The sequence below is a fragment of the Pelmatolapia mariae genome, linkage group LG13 (assembly GCF_036321145.2).
Source record: "Pelmatolapia mariae isolate MD_Pm_ZW linkage group LG13, Pm_UMD_F_2, whole genome shotgun sequence".
In the NCBI taxonomy this organism is placed as follows: Eukaryota; Metazoa; Chordata; class Actinopteri; order Cichliformes; family Cichlidae; genus Pelmatolapia; species Pelmatolapia mariae.
In genome coordinates, this window is record NC_086238.1 from 21,178,798 (window position 1) to 21,201,347 (window position 22,550).

A 22,550-nucleotide genomic window follows, 5' to 3' on the forward strand; every position below is an offset into this window, starting at 1 on the left:
GCCAGCTCCAGGGGCTCATCCCAGGTTTACAGGTCCTGAACGCCTCACCCAGGAGGCGTTCAGGACCTTACTTGTTACCGATCAACAAGTAAGCGAGCGGTCTGAAAGTGAAGTGCTGTGTTGGGGCATATGGTACTATAAGGTCTGTCAGATAAGACGGGTCCCGATTATTAAGGCCTTGGATGTGACCAATGTGACAAAGCTGCCACTGCTTTCAGATGTTTGCAGTGTATGAAGTTTCCAGTTTATTAGGAACACCTAACTCGCACTGTTGCAGTGCAACACAAAAATCATGCAGGGCTGTTTCTAATGTTCACTTTTTGAAGCCTCTCTCAGAGAGGTGTTTACTCAACCGTGTGGTCATTTCAGCTGATTGTTTCCTTTGCTCTGATTTATTTTATCTGGTGAATTTTTAGATGTTTCGCTTGTTTGACTGTTGAACTGTAGGTCCAGGGTGTGTTTTGTCTTTAGCTTATGTTTGAATTTTATGGCGTTTTGTGACTTTATATGTTATATTTATGTTGGCAGGTTTGTTAATTTGCTCAACTAAATTGAAAGCTTAAAGCTTGACACCCTACTGAGTGAATGTAAACACTTTGTGCTGCATACATTTGTGTAGGGAGCAGACTGGATATGGCTGGGAAAAAGGTATTTAAATGGATTTTATCTACCTCCTGAAGGTCATACAGTGCTGTGCAAAAGCGGCATGAGCCACAGAGCCCACACTCAGTTACAGCAGAGATCACGAACGTTCTCACAAGCAATAAATGCACCGAGTTGGCCATGCCCATTGCCCTAATTCAACAGTTTGTGGTAAGGCATCAGCCGGTTCGTGAAGAAAATCTTCGTCTGTGATCTTAATGGGAAACAGATGATCAGTGACTGGAGGCTGCAGTGTTATCTCTTTAAATCGATAAGCAGTTTAGGAACATTTAAGCAGCCTACTTAATAAAAGAGATCCTTCATTATTAACAGCTCTTAAACACAAACTCTGTTTTTCCCCCAACGTGTCCAAATGTTTCTACGGCTTTTGAGGTTCAACCGATTTCAGTTAATTTTCTGTGCTGGATCAAAGACGGCCTCGTGTTTCTCTCTTTTCAGACAGAACAGCTGTGTGGTGACCAGAGGAGCCTTTGTGGATGTGTTGGTGTGCCTGTGTGGGCCTGAGATCAGCATTCTGGAAGGTGAGTAGTAATTGTGGGATCACTACTTTTCACCGGAGTTTTAATGAAGACCTGCAGAAATATGCAGAGCGTGACACAAACGCAAGTCCTGCACACTACCCACAACCACGTGGTGACACACATACAGTGACATGAAAAGGTTTGTCCAAGTGTAAAACACAAGCTGATTAGATTGATCATCGAAGCCAAAAAGCTGTATTTTAATCATCCACTTTGATCCAGTCTGGATCAGGATGGTTTAGGTGTTTGTTACTGAACTTGTAAAGATGACACCAAAAATTCAAGTCTGATGAAGTTTCCATAAAGGACATAACGGCTCAGGATCACTGCACACTAAAAGCACAGCCAGATGTTTTGATTTATCATTTAAATAAGTTTAATAAGAGTGAAGTTACAGTAATAATTCTGAACCACATTAGGAACTGTTAGGGTTACAAACACTCAAAAGCCACTTTGTGATCTACTCAGTCAATCACATGGCAGCAACTCGGTGCATTTAGACTTGTAGACATGGTTAAGACCGAAGTTCAAACTGAGCATCAGAATTGCGAAGAAAGGAGATCAAAGTGACTTTGAATGTGGCATGGTTGTTGGGGACAGAGCGGCTGATTGGAGCATTTCAGAAACTGGCACACACAGGCATCGTTACAGAGAACAGTCCTAACAAGAGAAAATATCCAGAGAAAGTTCTCTGGATGAAAATGCCTTGTTGATTTCTGAGGTCAAAGGAGAAGGAGCACACTGCTTTGACATGATATGAAGGCAACAGTAGCCACTTGTAAGAATAAGATAAGATAACTTTTTATTGTCAGTGCACACTCATACCTAATATACCGTATTTTTCGGACCATAAGGCGCATTAAACAAAACAAGCATTCGCATTCATCCTCCAGCTTCACTGTGTTTATGTTATGCTAACATAGCTGTGTTGCTAGTGATAACGTAGCACATCATTATGTACCAGCTATCCAGTCAGAACATGGTATATCGTGTTTAGGTGGGAATTAGCGAGCTAACTTCCTGCTAACTTCTAACTCTGTTAAATTTAATAAATCCTGTTTTCATGCCTGGATGTTAAACATAATTGTTACACCTGGTAAAGCAGCAGCGCTGATCATTTTATTAAAGATAAAATAATTTAGACAGTTTTTAACTCTCAGTGATGCCGCAGTGTTCGTTTGACTTTGGGACCTGAAGCTGATGGAGTTTTGGACCCAGATTACTCCGCGAGGCTCCTGACTACGGCAGCCGTAATGCTCCGACAATCCATCAACCGGTGCAGCTTCGTATCTTACCAAAGTCGTACTAAAACATTTTTTGACAGATTTTTGAGCGCCATGTACCACATAAAATCGATTCGAGGTCAGTAAGCACAACCATCTTCCTTGGGGGGCTCAACCCGGGGTAGCGGTCATGGCCAATTAAGGGCTCTGTTGGCTCTTAGGTGACGGTTTCCTCGTGGCTGCGTGCAGTGGGGCTAGGGGAGGGTCTGTGCTGACGGACGTGGGTTACTGACCTGGTAGCCTGGCTGCCCCTGGGTGGGTCCGGGACGGGCGTGAGGTTCTGGGGGCGCTCCGTCTCTGGGCTGGGGCCCTGGCCGGGCCTCGGGGGCTCGGGTCCTGGTTGGTGTGTTGCTGGGGTTGTGGGCGGGTGGGTATATGGGGGCCCAGCCCTGGCACAGGGCGCCGCCAGTGCATCGAGCCACCTGGGGGACTCTTCAACTGGTGGGGGAGGTTGTCATATCTTGCAGGAGCTTTCCTCTCCTCAGGAATTCTCTCTGCAGGAGGGGGTGATATAGGAGAGGTGGAGGAAGATCTCAGCCTGGGCGTCTATTGGATGATGAGTGGATGATGGGGTGGGTGCAGTTTTCTCTGTAGTGGGGTCGGGTGGGCTGTCCCGGGCTCTGTGGGGCCGGGCGGCGCTGCTGCACTGGGCCCTGGTCCGGATGGGCCTGGGCCCCCTTTCCCTGGCGGGTTGCAGAGTATGGGGGTGCCTACTGGGGTCAGCGGGGGAGCTGGCCCCAGGGAGGGGTCACTTGCCCCTCCCTTTCTTCCCTCCCCATCTCCAGCTGCCTCCCTCTTCCCGCTCCACCACAATCACCCACACATGCAGGGCCTTGGGGTAGGGGTGTGTCACCAGGGTGCAGAGGAGGCATCCCCCCCCTCTGTCCCCTTCTGGCTGCCTCTGCCTCAATTTTATCTCACAACTTAGACATTCACATTACTCACACTCTCATAACACATACATATAGGATCTTGGGGGTGGGCTCACAACACGGACTCCAAATTACCATCAGGGTGTACACCTCACCCCTGGCGTCGTTGCCCACCTCTCAATTTTAAATACACGTAGACATTGAGGGCTATCAGGAGGGGCTATGCGCTTACCTGCTGCTCTCTGGCAGGTAGCTCCATGCCCTCCTGGGTTTTAATTGCACCTTAGAACACATATACATCAACACTACATATGAGCGGGTAGAGGGAGGTTTGGAGTCTTCTCACACCCCCGGTCTCTGCGGCCTGCTGGAGCGGGGGGGCTAGGAGGAGGAGTTGGCCGTCCGACTGGGGTCTGGGGTGTGGGGCCTCCCTGCTGCTGCGGAGTCGGGGCAGTCTGCTTCTCCCCACTGCAGGGAAAAGGGTAACACCACCTGGGTCTGGGTGCAGTTTCCCCCTCCAGGGGCAAGGGTACCTAGACCCGGTTCTTAGAGTACGCTTGGGGAGTGTGATTGTGTGTACAGCGTCTCTTTATGTCTGTCTCCACGTTGGTTGAGTGTGGAGTAATTGCCTATGAGAGCATGAGGGTGGGAATGGATGTTTGTATTTGAGTGTGCCTGTATGTCTGTGTCTATATGTCAGGTTGGGTATCAGACGCCACCTCTCTGGGGACATCTCAGGCCCTCCAAGGTTTGGAGGCCTATCTCCCCCCACCACTTCCCCTGCCGGTGGCAGACGCCCTCAGACATCGGTGCGTTGGTGGTTCCTTGTGTCCGGGGGTGGGCGTCCGGGTACACACCGGCTCACTCCTTGGTGGCTGCTTATCGGGGCCTGGAACCTGGGGCACTCAGGCACAGCTGGCTGCCGGCGGAGCTCACGGGCACGTCACTGCAACCCCCCCTGGCTTCTGCTCCGCGGCTGCTGAGTGATCCCTCATCTGGGACTCTCCTCAGCTCTTTCTGGGACAGTGGCGCGGCTGCCCCTCTGTTGGTCTTCCTTGGTCTCTTGTGTTCTGGGGCCCTCTGGATGTCTGGAGTTTTGATCTCCTCCATACCTGCTTCATGCCCTGGAGGATGGGACTGTGGCCCCCCACACCCTCTAGCAGATCATTACATTAAGGAACCTTTTAAATACAAGCGCGCTCATGCTCACAGGTGTACACACGGGTGATCACACACACAAACTACACCCTTTTTGGCTCCTACCTCAAAGCACACTGTGCGCTGTCGATCTTACGTGCTGCACAATAATGTTTAATATTAAGTATTTAGTGTTATATTCCCATATATCATTGTGATGTTGTTTATTCTATTACTCTCGTTTTCTTCTGCTTGTTTTCTTTTTTCTTTCTCAACAGGTGATCCAGGTGATCGATATATGTATTTTTTGTCTGCTTATTTTGTTGGTTTTTGTTTTTTGCCCTATATCCCCGTCCCTCTTCTCCGCTGTTTTTTTTTTTTTTTTCCCCCTCTTTCTTTCTCCCTTTTCTTTTCCCCTGTCCCATATCTAGCAAGTAAAAATAAAATAAACAATAAAATAAACAATAAAAGAAAAAAAAAAAAAAGTAAGCACAACCAGAATTCGTACATAAGGCGGACTGTCGATTTTTTAAAAAGTTTTTTAAGTGCGTCTTATAGTGCGGAAAATACGGTAATAGTACAACGAAACTGTCCCACATCAATACTATGCGCAACTAAACACAACACAATAACTTAAAGTGGGGTTTTTTAAAAAGTGCAAGAAAGGTATGAGCAAAAAATGAATGTCTTAATAAATAAATAAAAGAATGAGTGTTTATTGCACATTATTGTTATTGCCCCCCCAAAAGTCCAAGGAGGTAACCAATCAGGTGAGCTGTTAGCATTGATTAGGGCTGTTGTAAAAGTTGTCCTTCAGTGTGTTTGTCCACGACCTCAGCAGCCTGACTCTCAGGAGCTTAAACACCCGGTGTCCTGGGTGTGTGCAGTCCCATGGCCTCCTGAGACAGCGAGTGCTGTACAGGTCCTTCAGGGAGGGAAGAGGATGTCCAGTGATTTTTGGGGGCCATATTAATGACCCTCTGAAGTGCCTTGTTGTGTGCAGCTGGAGAACCACACAAATACATGTCAGCAGCCAAAGTATGCAGAAGATCATCTCTAAGTGCAAAACAGCCTTGAAGCATGAGTTCACCAAACATGAGAAGATGTGAAAAAACCTGGTCCGAGTCCATTTCTGGTGCAGTATTTGGTTTGTAGGGTCCTGCCTTGTATCATTAGTTCGGGCTGCTGGTGGTGTAGTGCTTCACACTCTGGACCCCTCAACACCAACTGAGCGTCATTTAAAAGTCACTGTCTGAGTTTTGTTGCTCCACATGTTCATCTCTTTATGAGCACAGTGTATCCATCTTCCTGCTTCCACCAACATAACGCAACATATCATAAACCTCAGATCATCTCAAACTGGTTTCTTTAAGATTTCAGTGAATTCACTGCACTCAGATGGCCTCTACTGTCAATAGAGCACGTTTGGGATGGGGTGGAACAGGAGATTGGTATCCTGGATGTGTTGAATTGACAACACAAAGTATTCAGGCAGTTCTCAAGACAACGGTGGGTTCAGCATAATACCAAGAACGTGTACCTAATAAAGTGGTGTTCTTTAGGCACCCTAAAGAGGACTGTGAACAGGACATAGCCCTGACGCTTCTGTAGGAGTTATCTTAGAGCTGAAATCAATTTTACAAGAGCCTCTTTTCCTTTTATTCACTCTAAAATTGTACAAAACCAAAAGTCCTACCCTCAGTTAAAGTGTTGAACATCATTTCTCTTTAACGTCCTCTCACTTAAAATCAGAGCAGAAGTCAGAGGTGCTGTGCTCGAGAGTACACATCCAGGACTGTTACATCACTGTCATGTTAGCTAACTGGCCATGAATGTTGCTGTGCTGTTTAAAACATTCCAGCTTGCCTTAGAAACACTAAAAATAGGAGCCAGAAGATAAAATCCCAACTTTGACAACTTGAAATGAAGCGATCTACATCTGGTGTTCCTATTTGCCCACTCGCTCATGCTCCACCTGTCCACCAAATTTCCTAAACTTTCCTCTGTAGCTTCCTTTTATTTAAACGTTCTTGCTGACAAAAGTAAAATGTCTTTGTTAAAAGATCTTTTCTGGGTTCTGTGTATTCTAGTCGAACAGAGTGATGGATATTTGAGTTTTGCTGCTTGTCACGGCGTTGCCCGGCATTTCACCAGCTCAGCAAGCAGCAGCTGCGTTCAGTCCATTTGCTTCAAATTTGACGTCGGAACTTTCATCATCTGAACGGACAACCATGCAACTTTTGTTGGCGAGGCTGTGCGCCGCTGCGCTGTCCATTTAGACTTATTGTTGACAGGAGTCTGCCTCGTGTATCGGGTAGTTCAGAGAAGCCTCCTGGTGCGTGTGTGTGCACGCTTGTGCGGTCATGTGCGCACGCACGCAGACTTGCGGGGTCTCCACGCTGGAGGAATGTGAAACCGAAGGCGAGCGATCTGTGACAGATGGTGGGGTTGCGCCTGTGACCCAGTTTATGGAGGAGCGCTGTACAGAGAGGAAAGAGGGAAAGGGGAGGAGGGCACTGATGTTTTCAGTGGGCCATGTGCTGAACACATGTTGGTCTTGACAGTGGAAATACCGAGGATTTCTCCAAACAAGCCTGTAGATTGGCCTGACTTGGCTCTCCTCCTTACATAACTAAATAAGCAGCCTCGAGCTTACACACCTCTAATGCCTCGATTATTATCATAAGTCTGTCTTTGGCTTCACCCGCTCTGGTGGTGGCCTTTTTATTTCTCCTTCTTTTTTGTTCCTGCTCCTCGCCTCTAATCACTCCCCCTGTTCCTCTTGTGTAATTGCACTTCTCACTTGAATCAGATTTAAAAAGCCACAGGTTTTGGAAGTTCATTTGAAAGCAGCAGGCTCTTAAGAGCGCCTGGCACCAGAGGAAAAGAAGGTGAACAATCCCCTTTTTCAATATTACTTTTTTTCCCTCCCCTCTTTTAACTGGCTCCCTGCATTAAGTAGGAACTTTGCATTTACCAGCCAATTCCTCTCAGCTCTGAACACAGCTCTTTGTTCATGAGTGTGCACACATTTCTCTGCTCCAGCTCTTTGATCTGTGCTGACTCATAAAAAACCCCCTCTGTCCATTGCTTCATCTCCACCTCTGCCAGCCCGCTGTTTCTTTGCTTTCCAGCCTTGCCAGTAAAATAAACTGAAAGCTTTAGCAGGAGAGAGAGAGGAGAGTGGAAGCCGGACACTAACAGGAGGTAAAAATCAAACAAAAATGAACTTGTTTTCATTAGTGTGCTTTCACATGATGATGATGATGAAACAGCCGCTTAAGACTGGAGTCTGGCCTTAATTTGTTCTGTTCTGGTAAACTGCAACACGTACTTTGATTCTTTTCAGCCCCATCAGTATTCGTGTGCTGTGTGTAGACACGATCTTCAATTTTCTAGTCTTTTAACTTGAAAAAAGGAGGAAAAAAATTAGAGGAAAAGTCAAGAAAAAAAGTCAAAATCAGTTTTATAGACCCCTGTTCATATACATCAGGGTTGTCAAACATTGGCCCAGCAAATAATCCAGTCCGGCTCACTGCAAAACTTTGGAGGAAGGATCAAGGATTACGTGTGTAGTTTAACTTCTTTACGCTGGCAGAAAGGGGAGTTTTGCTGGTCCGGCCCACTCAAGATCAAAGTGGGCTATATGTGGCTCACAATGTACAGTCTCACATCCCTAATATAAATATTGCACGTTTAGCCATTTGCAACCAGGAATTGGATCTTTGTACAGTTTAAGCATCCTTTAAATGTTGCTGTGATTTGTCTCTGAATCGTTCATAAGATGTTTTTCATGAGTGTGCATGTGCCCCATACAACTGTCTTATTTAAATATATAATTTATTTAATATAACCATATAACGGTTCCCTCTTTTTATCTAAGTAGGCTTATTTTGTGATTAAAAACAGAGCAGTTATCAGGGACCCCCACTAGAGCACCCCTGGAAAACACACAACAGGAAGGCTAGCTGGTTAGCAGTGACTGGCTTGAAGTGGATGCACAAGTACAAAATACTAAAATAAGTCTCCAGATATATTTTAGTGGCCGTTAATGTGGCGGATGCAGTTTCAAGAGTGTGGCTACCTTTAGCAGTGCTAGTAGCAGCAGCTTTCTTTCCTTGTAGGTCAGAGTCTACAGGCCTGTGCAGAGTGTGGTTAGGTACCGCTCTGGTTGAGTGGTTATATGACAGTTTACTGCGGCACAGCTGCTATTCTAGGTGCAGAAACGTGCAGAAACGCACTGGTTAGCACGGCTGTCATCTGCCAATCCACCTTACATATAGATCTAAACTTCCCGTCACAGAGGTGTGATGCTGCTAGTGGCGAGAGCCATCGTAACTTCTCAGAGCAGTTACCTGTCGTTGCGCTTTTTAAAATCAATGATTTGTTTAACTGAGTGGTATTTCTGATGTGGACAAGAGAGCACCAATGTTTCAACATCTACAGTGCAAAAGTCTCGAGCCACCCCTCACTGTTTGTTTCCAAGGACCCAGACTTTTTCACACAACCAGTCTCCATATGGGAATTTTGCTTTTGAACTATATTTTTTTAATCATTTTATTTGTCCAGTTCTTGTACCTGACCATTTTTAAAGCAATGGTTGTTTTGTTTGTTTTTTACTCAAGGATATAAAGAAGTGGAAAACAAAAGAAGAAGGGTCAGACGTATAAACTACCTTCTGCAGATGAACGGTATCTGAAAGTCATACCCTTAAAGAACAGGAAACAATCCAGCATGACCTGATACAAGGACCCGAGGCCCCATTAGAAATGGTCTCAGTGGACCGTTTCAGCCTGTGGTGTTGGAGATGCTGACACAATTCATGGAATCATGAACACAGAAATGTAGTGTCAGATATAGATCACCACATCTGGAAAACATATGCTTAGTACTAAATTCCTTTTTCAGCATAACAATGATCCCCAAACACTCTGCCAATGCAGTAAAAGCATACGTGGATAGAAAAACACACAATGGAACAATATCAGTTATGGGTTGTCGTCCCCAGAGCCTGGACTGCAACATTATTGAAGCAGTGTATGATCATCCCGACAGAACGGAATCCGGTCTTTAAATGATGACGTATGAACCCTGCTTCCGGGTCCAAACTACTCTGCATTTATTAAGACTGTTGTGTTTTTAACATGTTTAAATGCTTTGCATCTTGTTCTATTTAATCTGAACAAGCCCCTAAAAGAAGGCAGTGATCACTGTCGGCCTCTCTCTGTTTTAAAGCTCAGTTTTTAAAACCTTACGATGTAACTATGCAGCAGTATATTAATGACTAACCTCGCATTATTGATGAATTATCTCAGTTGTTCTTCTGACTGAAGTTTGGTCCGTTTACTGCATCCTGCCATGCAGTTGCATTTGTCCCTAACCATCGGGAACCCTCACGTTAACTTTTGTCGAGTGGGAAAAAAGTTAGCGTTCCAAAGCTTCCTGGGGAGAGTTCAGGCTGTACTGAAGAATAATTATTTTCCGATCAAAATACAAAGAAATGAGTGTTGGCTCAGGACTTTTGCACAGCACTGCAGTCAACTACAAGCTCTATTCATTGCTGCTTCTTTGATTTTTGCAGTTCTTATGAAAGCAAATGATTATCTTCATCCTGGTTGTTCCAAGGACTGAATGCTCACTGTACTTTTCTCTGAATGCCGCCACCCAAACGCATCGCTTTCCAAAACTCTGTAAAAAATGAAGCGACCTACTAATAAGATAGTAACTTAAAAAGTATGCATTTTTCAGAATGAGACAGCTGAAGATTATGGATTTCCTACAGTGCAGTTACAAAGCAATCCCTTCCCAGTCATTATGGAGAGGAATCATTATAGCATCCTGTCACATTCGCTGTACATGCCATACATGTGTGGTATGTGAGTGCTGTATTAAAAAAAAAAAAGCCTTGAAGTTTATTCTTAGTGCATCCAAAAAACCATGTTGTCATAATTAGGCTTCAAGAAAGTTTAGCACATCTGATTGATGTTCATGTGTGATAGCTTGGTAAGCCGTGTGGCTCCATATTTGGATACTTCCACTCATTTAGCTTTAAGATTTTTTTTTTCTGGGGAATTGTGCACCATCTGCAGTCTAGCGCCAAGAGCTGAATAACTTGCTCACCCTCCTCCTATGAAATACTGTAGCATACACCACTCTGCAGATGTCTTGGACTTGAGTGGCCTGACCGCATCTTTAATGTTTTTGTGTGAAATGCTGAGCTTTACCTCGTTATAATCATAAAACTGGGGTGCACAAATCAAACTGCTCACAGCTCATAAGCTTAGGGATCATTAGTAAGCAGTGGTTTAGCTGTTTAAAAAAAAACAAGCTTATTGACTAGTTCTCCACAAGTCTGTGTAGATTTGTAGTCATCCAGGTCATGGTAGTCTTAAGAGCTTGAAAAAAGGAGGCTACTTGACTTGACGACTATTGATCTGGAAGATTTAGGGAATAAAAATTGAGCATTTTAAACCTGTAAGATAAAAGTACTAAATACTTGGAGCAGTTGTTCTTTCATACTGTGGATAGACTAGCTCCACCATCTTAGACAGTAGCTGCCAACTGTAGCCCTTATTTTGTTCAGTGAGCTCAGCGTATGGTCACCTGAACCAGTTCTCCAGCTCCTGTAACTCTCCAGCTCACAGCAGAAGATGAACTGCTGACTGCAGTTGCAGTGAAATACAGCAGGGTTGGGGAAATGCCACCCCACCACAGTGACCTGGCCTGCGTTCTGTATCAAAGAAATGTATAAAAGCCTTCGAAATGGTGTTGGGTTGAACATCCTGTCATTTTACCCATACATTACACAACTGACGGCTGATTCATTGTGTCTGGCTTTTAATAGGGGTGTGGCTTATATAGTATCTCTGCTGATTTCTGACCTGCTCGCCAAATGAGAGAAAGCGTACCCGAGAACCATTGGTTAATTTTTCCCACCGTTTTGTCTGTGGTTAGCAAACCAGCCAGTAGAGAAAACATGAGACGGGAAAGGTCGGAGCTAACTGGTTTGATCCAGTCTGCATTCCTAAGTATCCTTGGACAATCCCCAAGTTGATTCCAATGTGTTAATCGGAGTGAGAGTGTTAGATAGAAAGCACTTAAATGTTGAACAAAAGTGGTTATAAAAAGCAATTTGAGTGCTTCTCTTTTCATCTAAAATTGTATTTCATGTTTTGTCTTTTTTGCCTGTTTTTCAGAAATATTATTTAACAGCTCTTTTTCTTTTAGCTTCCTTTTATTTTTAGGACAGATGTATATGTGGGGCCAGTGTTTTAGGCTAATAAGAGGGCCCGCTCTCTCACACTTGTCAGACACACACACACACACACACGTAGCGTCTGGGGTTTGTTTTTCACAGTTTGGGTAATGACGGTGGAGGCTGATGTGAAATCCAGCTGTGTGCTTGCGTGTGAGAGCACGTGCACGCATCTTGCCAGAACTCTAGTTCGACACAGCAAAGCGTCTTTACAACCAGCTTTTAGTGGGCTATGGGAAGCGCTAATAGAGCAGCAGCACGCCTCTTCTCCCAGTTTTGTGGTACAGCTCCTCAACGACTATATAGAACACTCACCCACCCTTCGTCATATGATCTCGGGCATTGCATAATATTCAAAGTGTGTATATTTCCCAGTGACACTTCTAAAAATGAGCTGTGGTAAAAATGATTCTGGTGTTGGGCTGGATGTAGCTGTTGAGTTCAGTGTTTCCTGGAGCAGAATGCTGACCCTCTGCACCCGCTCAGTACCCGTCCTCCCATAAACCACAAACTGCAAGGTTGGCCCAGGTTGACCTAAACCAGATGCTGTGGTTACGTTTAGTTCAAATATTTGACCTTTAGTGTATAACAGACCATCACACATATAGCACTTGTGTTCCTCTCTTCTGCGTGCACACAGGATAAGCAAAGTCGCGCTCTGAGACCATATGAACTCGGTTCTCTGCAGCATCACTCTATGCTGAGGCTTTTGATTTTCCTGCATGTGCAATCAGTTGTTTTTCACGGACTGCCAAAATTTGAACTCCAGAGCATTTGTACTCTTTGAAAATTTGGGTGTCTTCGATGAAAAGCTAATACCACCAGGGTAAAACAGGATTGTTCAAGTCTTGAATTTCATGTACTAAAACATGACAGATATGCAGGGGAAATCAGCATAACCGCAGACCCTGATCGATGTTTGCTTTACTGTGGTTAGCATTCTCTTTATTCTTATGTCTTTGCACGCTTTGAGCCCAGAAATTGAACTGTTCTGGTGGTCCTGCTCAGACAAGAGAGATGGTGAGCCATTTCCCCACTGTTTGCCTCCCCTTGATTATTAGAGATATCAGGTTGCTCCTTGGAGCCAAATATTCAGCACAAATCTGTAGAGCTTTCAAGAGCCTACAGTCATGCTAACAGTTTGTGAGGGTATAGTGGTGCTTTAAGCTAAATGCTAATGTTTAACAGAGGACCATCTTGATTTTGCACATTGCATGTAATAAATAGCATGCTAATCTGTATAGTGCTTAATATAGATTGTACCATGATGCCACCCAGTGATTAGTGAAGTCTTGTTATCAAACTTAGTGTTTTCACCGTTGCTCTGTTTTAAAACTGTATGTGCTAAACAAGCGAAGGGTGTCTCCGTCTGAGAAACTTGCAACACCACACACTTATTGACTATTAAGTTGTGATGATCATTAGTCCATCCTCCTTTCTGTTTCTCAGAATGATGATGATCACATAATGAGCTTTATGTTATTCACTAAGACCTGAAACTTGCAGCTGAGCCCATAAAGTCATCAGGAGGGTGTTTACAAAGGTTGCACCTTAAGTAGCCACGGGGTCTCTCCAGACAGTTTAATATACAACCAGATGTCTTTTTGCAGTTGAAGGAGTTGCCCCCTTCAGGCCATTAAATAAAATTACAGCATGGCAAAGATTTACTTTGTTATGCTGTAATTGTTTGGGATGAAGCCTCAAGTGGCCATTTGAGGAAGTGCAGTTTTTGGTGTTTCATGTTAGCTTAATAGTTTTTTTTAGATCTGAAGGTTGCGGCTTGATACTAGATACAAAATAATGTAGAGGCGGATGGCATTTGAATTAAATAGAATAGTAGCGCTGCATCAGTTACTAATATTGCTGTGTGGTTTCATGGTTAATGCTAATATCACTGACAGGCAAAAGATCCCTGATTTAAGAATAGGAGCATACTCTGTGATGGTCTCAGACCTGGAGCTTTGCATCAGGCTTTGTCAGGTCAAAATATGGGGATCCATCCACGGCTGCAACCCCTTTGGAGTAAGGGAGCTGCTAAAAGTGCTGCATTAACTATTCGCTTAATCTGTTAGTCAATAAACAGAAAACTAATGTAATAATTTATCAAAAAGGGTTAAAAGGTTTTTAAAAATCCCCAATGAAGGTGAGTTTAATCACTTCGGCAGAAGGGCTTAATCTTATTTTAGCACAGGAAGTGTTCTTAAAGGACTAATAAGAACTTGGTGGTTGGGTACATATTCAGATGGTGGTTTGAGGCAGTGGGGGGGCCCTAGCACATTTTCTGGCCGGTGGGCTCTAAAAATCTTGGGATCTGCCCTGGTCACAGGCTTCTGAACTGATGTTGAGACAAAACTTGGGATGTTAGATTAAAATTATTTGCAATTAGTTAATCTGATGGCAAAATAGCTCACGGGTCATTTGATTAACAATACCTAACATATTGTTCATCCCATTCCATTTAATAGTTTTTTATATTTCCGGCTTGAACAATCGGTGCCGCCATCATTCGAGCCATGCTGCTAATATGGCTAAAAATTCACAGTTAATTCCATAAGTAGTTTACATTCTTTTGAGCAGTCTGTAAATGTGCGAAATTCACCATCACGTTGCACTAAAGCTCTTCGCTAAGACCTGCATTTACGTGTCGTTTATTAACCTCGTTCTCAAGCTGCAGTCACACGAGCCCGACCTCATCCCAGAGCATCCCGAAATATCACATGGTAATACGGCTTAATGGAGTCTGGCCACGGTCCAGCTGCAGGTTACCACACGAGCGTAATGAAGAGACACAAGTGCAGACACAGATTTTAAATAAACACAGCTGTGGGAGAACAATGGCTATTTATGATCAGCCATGAAAAATCGCAGTGAAATGGCCCTCACAGGAACGCCTTTCATTTACTGGGGCAACGCTTGGCTGCTCCTGCCTCCTCCGCCACTCTAGTTTTAATAAAGACCATCATAAAAAAGCAGCTTTGCATCCTGACTAATGATGTTTTTCCTCTCTCGCTCTCTGTCCTTTCCTCCCTGGTTTGGGATTTTTCAGTTCTGGACTTTTTTCTTCTTTTTCTTCTCTGCTGACCTTCACTCAACATATTTTTGTGCTTTCTTGCATCTCAGGTTGCTCGCCGTCAGTGCGTGTAGCGTTGTCGTCTGTCTAGGATCGGAGCATCATAGTTGACTGTATCAGCATATGACAAGCAAATGGCAACATGCTGTTTTTAAAACCCTTTGACGCACACACTGTTTTTCACTTCGTTCCACCTTGACCGACAGCTGTTTTCTTTTTGACACGCACCCTTTCTCCTTCAGTCATCCTCTTCTCTTTCCTCCCTTCATCATCGGTGTCATTACTGTGCCCTTACCCCGCCATTATAACCATTAGGCTATGCTTATTTGGCCTTGGACCCCCCTTTGAGGATCAGGTTCCATAATAACCTGGCCATCTCTACGGTAACCCAGCCCATCTCTGGAGGAATGCGGCATTTCCCGCTCTTTTGTCAAGCCACATTTTGAGTGGCGCTGTGGGGCCAGATTGAGTTGCACTGGGTTTCATAAGCTTTCTGTGTGTGTGTGTGTGTGTGTGTGTGTGTGTGTGTGTTAAACTAATTGAGTTGGCTGTCAAAGCAGGGTCTGTGTGGAGTCTTGAAACAGTACTGTAGGGAGGAGCACGGTGTTAGCATGGCGTTGGGTTACTATATTGCTGCCCCGCCTCTGGATTCTTCTTATATTTCACAGGAAGTGTGCGCGTATGTGTGCACATGTGTGTCCATCACTCTTCGAGGGTGCGTGTTCACAGGTGGCCGGGCTGGCACAGCCATGGGCTTTTCCAAACAGACACTGACGCAGCCTTTCCAATAAAAGTCAAAATAGACAGGAACAGACGACACTGGCTTCTTCAGCTTGGCCTGTTGTATGCATCTGTTCACATCACAAAGGGGTGTGTGTGTGTGTTTAGCTTGTGAAGAAATCGGACTGCAATACAACTGCTTACAAATTGTAGTGTCTGAAAATAATAACGGGAGGAAGGAGAGTTTGGGGGGTACATTCAAGGTACACCTGCATTCAAGGTGTTCCCAAACCAGGTGAGATACATAGTCTTCCCAGCGTGTTGTGGGTCTATCCTAGGGTAGATACAGTATGCCTGGAAAACTAAGGATAAGGCGAGCCACATTTTGGAGGAAACTTGTATCACCTGCTGTCTTTCAGTCGTGATTCAGAGTTACTCCAAGGACCAGGTTGGTGTGTCTGAAAAGGCAAATTAGAGTTTTTATTTCTTGCCACTTAACAAAGTCTTGGCATTGGCCGAGTCGGGAGACATCCATCATAGTTTTTCAGAATTCTCCGGTAGATTTCCATCCAGGATTCTTTTAGTGTCGCGGTCCTCCTCGTATGTTATCTCTGACGTCACTGAACAGTCTTCCTTTGGGAAGGAGAGCCCAAGCATCAAGTACACACTGACAGGAATGTCAACAAACAGAACTATGAAAAACACAGCTCTAAAGAGAACAAGATCATGAGTGTGAACTCGACCAATGGGCTGCTTTAAGAGGGTTATCTATCCTGTAGATTCTCACTTTGTGTGCACTGGGAGCAAGACTACAACTACCAGGAGGCTTTGTGACACTGTGATAATGTTACTGTGACCTCGCAAAAAGTCATGAATCAATCAATACCATATTAGACACTCATGAAAATGCTTTAGCTTGACCGGTGATAGCAACAAGCCCTCACAGCGAAGGCATGTTGGTAGAAACTGGCTAATGCTTACTTGGTGCCAAGTAGGATAAGAGGCACTTGGAAACCAGATCTACCTTCTAAGAGGAACTTGGCCTTTTTCAAAGGAATACTGGATCTGAACCAGAGGCAGCAATGGAGAGGAGAAATAAAATCATATTGTAGGTTGTGTGATGGGCTATTTTTGTATCAGTGTTGTGCAACTTTGAGGTGTGACAGAGCTCCGGAGGCCTAATTGAAACTGGTATTTCCAGTAACTTGTATCTCTCATCTGATTCCTGTTTGTACATACACCATGCTGTTTGGGAAATGTTTGCTGGTTAGTCATTTAGGAGCCAGCTGGCATTATTAATAGGTTGCTCTGTGTGGGTTTGTGGCACTAAACCAAAGCGTTGTGGTATGATATCATCAGATGAATGCTGACAGAAGATAACATGGCCGGTTTTAATTTACATGGTAGTGTTTCTAAAAAGTTTGTCTTTGTAAGTTTGGAATAAAAATAACTTTTAAATAACTGTTTGTTTGTTGCTGTCAGCTAATATTATGTTTCATGCGTTTATCAGATTCAGAGGTCAGTACACTCCGTCAGAAGACTCTGTCTGTCCTCACGGCCTCAGAACTGGTCACTTCCTGCAATTCCTCTGCCACCTTTGGGCCTGGCAGCACCCAGTACCTCCTCAGCATGGCTCGGGTGGGCCTCAGCGCCGGTGTGGAGTTCCCTGAGCTCTGGGACGGCCCCCAGCTGAAGACCAAGCTCCTGGACCATCTGCTGCAGTGCCCGCAGTACGAGGTGAGGGAGCTGGCAGTAGAGGGGCTACTGAGGAAGCTGGAGGAGGAAAGGAAGAGGAGGCCTGAGTGGCTGGATGAGACCACCCAGTCTAACCTGACCAGTCTGGCTCTTCATGAGACTCACCCCCAGTGTTTGGCCAAGGTGAGACCACACACACACACACACACAGATTTACACAAACGTATTCTAGGAGTTTCATTTGTTTGTTGTGTTTTTTGTTTGGGAGCCTGTATACATGTCAGTTGTTTTATAGATGTATGTGGATGCCTGCTGCCAGCAGCAGCATAATCTTAAAGTTCTAACATCACACAATGGTGAACTCCTTTTTTCTATCTGACACAGTTTCCCTGAATCATAGCGACACTGGTTACAAACTGATTAAAATCCCAATCCATCTCGCAGAGCCTTGCGTGAGAGGCTAATCGGCCACAGGGGGAAACGCCAAGCACACTGGCAGTGAGCTGGTTCACTCACTCGCTCACTTACTTACACTGACTCTTGAGAGGCTTGGTAGCTTTCCACGCTAACAGGTTTTGGAGAGGAAAATGCGACCTATTTCCTGTTTGGGGACAGAAGGTTGTATTTCTTCCCAAAGACGACAAGCTGCCAGCGGACCCGCTCTGTCACGTCTGTCGTTAACACCCCTGCAGAGCTGACAGCACTCGGCGCTGCTGTGCACTTCGGCGCTGCTGCAGACTGGCATGTGTCTGCTTGGGCTCGTTCTTCACCAGGCTTTGCTTTACAGGCCAGCAGTTAACGTTTAATGTGTCGGGCCTGTTAAGTGGAGCCTCCTCTGCGCCATAGACGCACCAACCCAATGGGCCAATTGCCATAGCTCAACCTAATCTGCAGTGAAGCATTATGGGAAAGCTGCTGAGGGAAAGTCATGTTCTTTTCAGGACTCGTGCAGATATATGGACTCTGGTCCAGTTCCTTAGACCTGCAGGACAGACTATAGCAGGAAACTACAAATGTGCCTGTTCATGCAGGGTGGGCATCACTATTTATTTGCATGTTACAGCTATGAAAGTCTGTTCGCCTGGGCTGGCATGCTTTACTGTGACTGTGTATATTTGAGTATGTGGGCAGCCGAGTATGTCGCAAGACGGGAGCTTGTTAAAGCGGGCCGTAAAAGTCTGAAGCAGCAGAGATGGTCAGAGCAGCTGTCGGGGTTAGCAGACAGACGGGTGGATGAACAGTGAAAAATACACACTCGATGGCTGTGATTACAACTAAAATAATCCCATTAGTACTGCAAAAAAGGGGGGGGGGGGTTATATTATATATATTGGAAGTTTTTCAGTTAATGAAGCAATAAAGAAAGAGAAATGCTGCGGCCAAATGAATAATGACACTGTCTTGGCATTTCTTGGCCAGTGATTTACTGACTCTCACTGGAGTTGAAAGGAACCAATAGACTTGGTGAAATATTGTCTATGGAATAGGCTACACCCACCACAACCTCCCTGACGAGTAAAAATGAGCTGTTGTATGTATTGGACTCTACTTTGTGCCACAAAGTGACTCTTTAACAGGAGTCTGAAATATGGACACTATTATCTGTCATTATCATTATCTATGTGTACACTATGAGCTATTGTTTTTATAGGTTAACGCTCTTGAGCCAGTGTGTGTGCGCAGTTTGCTTAAAGCTAAATAGACTTTTTAGGCCATTTGGGGGCAGTATGCTGTAACTGAATGACTGCAAAACATTGCTATAAAGGCAGATATGCTAGCAAGCTATTTTCCACTTCATTACATAATTGGGTTGATTTAATTTTAGCGTAATTTGTGTTTTTGTTGAGACAAAGTCCACTATTGGCGCTGATTTAGTTTCAAATGATCTGCCTCACAGTGTTCACCATTCTGCTACTTTGCAGTGCTAACGTAGCCAGCTTAGCTCAGTGTTTTTACCTGTAAAGTTAATAAAATCTATTATTGCAACATGCAGTAAATTGCATGAATGGTACCTCAACAAAGTGTCCTTGTGCTTACAATGAGAGCAGATTTTAAAGGTCCAACACGGTCAGTCGTTCACATACAGATTTATTTATGTTGGAAAATATTTGTGGACCTGGAAAATGTAATAAATGATGGAATAAGAATAACAAAATCCTGTCTCATCAGCTTTTTGTGACATTCTTCATGCAGATATCCTCTGCATGAAGAATGTCCTCTGAGAAAAAGCTAATTAAAGTCTCACGATGCAACATAATTACAATAAAATGAAACAAAGCTTAAAGATGCTTCGCAGAATGGGAAAGAGTTCATAATTATCTGTATGTTTCAGTATTATTCTCCCCTCTTGCACCACATTGTCTTCATTGACGGTGTAATAAAAACAAAGATTTTGGCAGCTTTTAAATTCGCCAAATGGATTAATAACAGCAACTTTGTGACTTCTCTCTGATCAGCCGTGATGTAATCAGTGTTTGTTGGTAATTGATTTGTATCAGATCAATCAGTCAGAATGACGGCGTAGAAACCTCACGGGCCCACCTCGCTCCCTCGATTTTTCAGTGCTCACATGCATAAAGTGCAGTACACAGGCAGATGTTTACACACAGACACTGCATGCAGCCGCTCGCCCTGCCCTCTGCCCACACAGATCCTATAAAGTGAGCTTTATTTTAAAGCTCTAATAACAGGTTGGAGCCTTGAAAGAAATAATAATCATTGAGATATGCAGCTGGAATGTCAACATGTGTTCTCGCCTGGATGTGTGTGTTTTAACAGGCGTCTAGCGTGGCGGAAAAAAACAGGTCTTTTCCTCCTCGCGCTCAGTGAGCTGCCTGCCTCTCTGTACGAGTGACTGGGCACAGTATAAAGCACAAGGTTAAGATGCAAAAAGTAGACACAAGACCTCTAAGTGCCTGTCGTGCTCACCCGTACACATGAAGGTATTTGTGTGTGTGTGTGTGTGAGAGAGAGAGTGTGAGGCAGCTGTGTACCCGTGGTTAGGGTGTGCATAGGGAGGATCTGCCTAGAAGGGTAAAAATACCCTTGGGGCAGCTTGCCAGCAGTACTGCAGAGAGGACACCAAAGCTCTGCTGATGGATGACGCTGAGCAACTTCCCTCACCAGTAGCTCTGGTAATGTGTGTGTACGTGAGGCAGAGAGGTGAAAAAGGATGATATGATTACGTCAGTGTGTATCTTACTTAAGTATCTTACTTACTCGCTCTTCCTGTTGTCTCTGTCATGTCGTTCCTCCTCTCAGGTCCTGCAGGTTTTGTGTGTGCTGAGCTCCAGCGATGAGCTTCCGTGGAAGGATGGTGCAAGGGTTTTGTCCCTGGAGGAGGTTTTGTTGCACCTCCTAACATTGGCTCAGCACTCTGCTCACAGGTCAGTAAAATGAACTGCTGTATATAAAAGATGGACATAGCCCCGTGATGTCAGAAGTGATCATATTTCGATAAGAGGAAGACGTGCTAAGTGATTAGCTGTCCCACCTGGTTGTAGCAGATGATCGGGATAGTTCCCCGAGCTTCGTTCTGTCGGAGGTTTCTTCCTATTAAAAGGGAGTTTTTCCTTCCCGCTGTCTCCACGTGCTTACTCATAAAGGGGTCATTATTATAGGGTCTTTACCGTTTAATATAAAGCTTCTTGAAGCGATTGTTGCTGTTGGCGCTTTATAAATAAGATTGCATTGAATTAAGGTTATAGCAAGCTTGGCTGGCAGGTTTCCTCCTTAGATGGTCGTCACAGACACCTGATAACTAGTGCAGCAGTTTTTGACGTTCTGCTAATATTTAGCCCAGAAGACTGCTGTTTGTTCGGCAGCAACTGCGTCCCATGACGTAATTAATATGCGACACGAACAGCGACGAGACACCTGCTGCTCAGCTTGTGGCTTTTCGTCAGACTGCGTTGTTTTTTGTAGCCATTTCCATCGTTGTCGAGTTTCAAGAATGGCGGTTTAGATTTTTGGGAATGAGACACTCTAATGACTCGTGGAGTGACACTACTGACCAGCCAATCAGTGGCATGCAGTCTGACGACCCTGGCAGAGCAGGTATGGAAAAAGTACCTGGTGCCAGGCACTATGACCTTCTGGGAAACACGGAAAACCGTGGTGAGCTGGTTCCATCCGAGTAAAGATAGAGGGCCTGAAGACAAATATTTATTTCACTGCGTGTCGTTTGATTTCTGTTCAGAATCCGTAAAGATTTACTCCTGACCCTTGAACTCAGACGTCGTGTCTAAGTTCTGGTTCTTGTGGTTTTCATTGCCCTGACATCCATCTCTAACATCGTCACAGTGAGTCTGAAGTAGAGAATTTCGGCCCCATGATTACCCACAAACCTCACTGATTTCCCAGAGTTCACAGCTGTTTACAGCCTGTGAAGTCTGCGTCCTGTAACTCAAAACACTTATAGCCTCATCTAGGCCTGGAGGGGCTGGGAGTGAACTGGCGAGCTTTTCAGCTGTGTGAAATTCCACATCAATTCCCGGCCGTTCCAAGAGGTTTTCTGCGCTGCATTCAAATTCTCGTAAACAATGTTGAACCGCAGAAATTTACAGTGCTGCTCACCCTCAAAATCCCACTTTTAATGCATAATTAACAGCGTTTCTCATTCTTAAGTTATGTTCGTACATGTTATTGATACAGGAGACAGCTACAGCTACTCTCTACGTTCATACGGGCCCTGCTGGGTCCCTCTCAAACTTATATTCGTTATAAAGGGAGGCAACTGTGTGAGTCCTAACTGAAAACCTGCTGTCAAAACAGTTCCCAAGTAAATCCCAGGGCAGCTTTTAAATGTGATGGATGGAGACGTGAATGTACTACAGGGCAAAGATGCAACCACACACTCCTCCTCCTCCATTTTCTGTTTTTCTTCTTTCTTTTTTTTTCCCTTCCTCTCTCCGGCTCATGAAAGAGCCCTCACACTGCTGTCGCCGTCAGGTTGTCAGGCCTCATTCAGAGCCGGAATCCATGAAGGAGTGACACACAGGTTCACTGGCTGCACCTTAACCCCGCACCTGGGCGCACCTGAAGGGTCCTCTCTGCAGGATGTTTGCGTGGTTAGCTGCGTACCGCTGCAGTATTTTGATAATTTAAGTGTCCCCCAGCCAGAGAGACCGGTAGTTTAACGTTATAAAAAATAAGTGGATGAAAGCTGATATCTGTACTCTCAAAGACCTTCATCATGCCATTATTCCTACGTTAGATTATTCACACCTGTCAGGCTAAAAGCATTATTTTTGTCAAAGATTATGAGTCACCGGGCCCGTCTCTGCATTTGACCACAAACCAATTTTGGCACACTCTCTTCCAGTATTCCTGTGT

The 22,550-nt window shown here is 44.7% G+C and overlaps 1 protein-coding gene across 1 annotated transcript in view; it reads left to right on the plus strand.

The window, feature by feature from the left end:
* The window catches only part of thada (THADA armadillo repeat containing), a 113,836-nt gene that overhangs the window by 70,280 nt on the left and 21,006 nt on the right, over positions 1–22,550 (plus strand). The window contains exons 31-33 of the mRNA XM_063491729.1: positions 1,102–1,184; positions 17,032–17,399; positions 20,478–20,602. Coding sequence (XP_063347799.1) covers positions 1,102–1,184; positions 17,032–17,399; positions 20,478–20,602 — 576 coding nt within the window. The remainder of the gene's footprint in view (positions 1–1,101; positions 1,185–17,031; positions 17,400–20,477; positions 20,603–22,550) is intronic.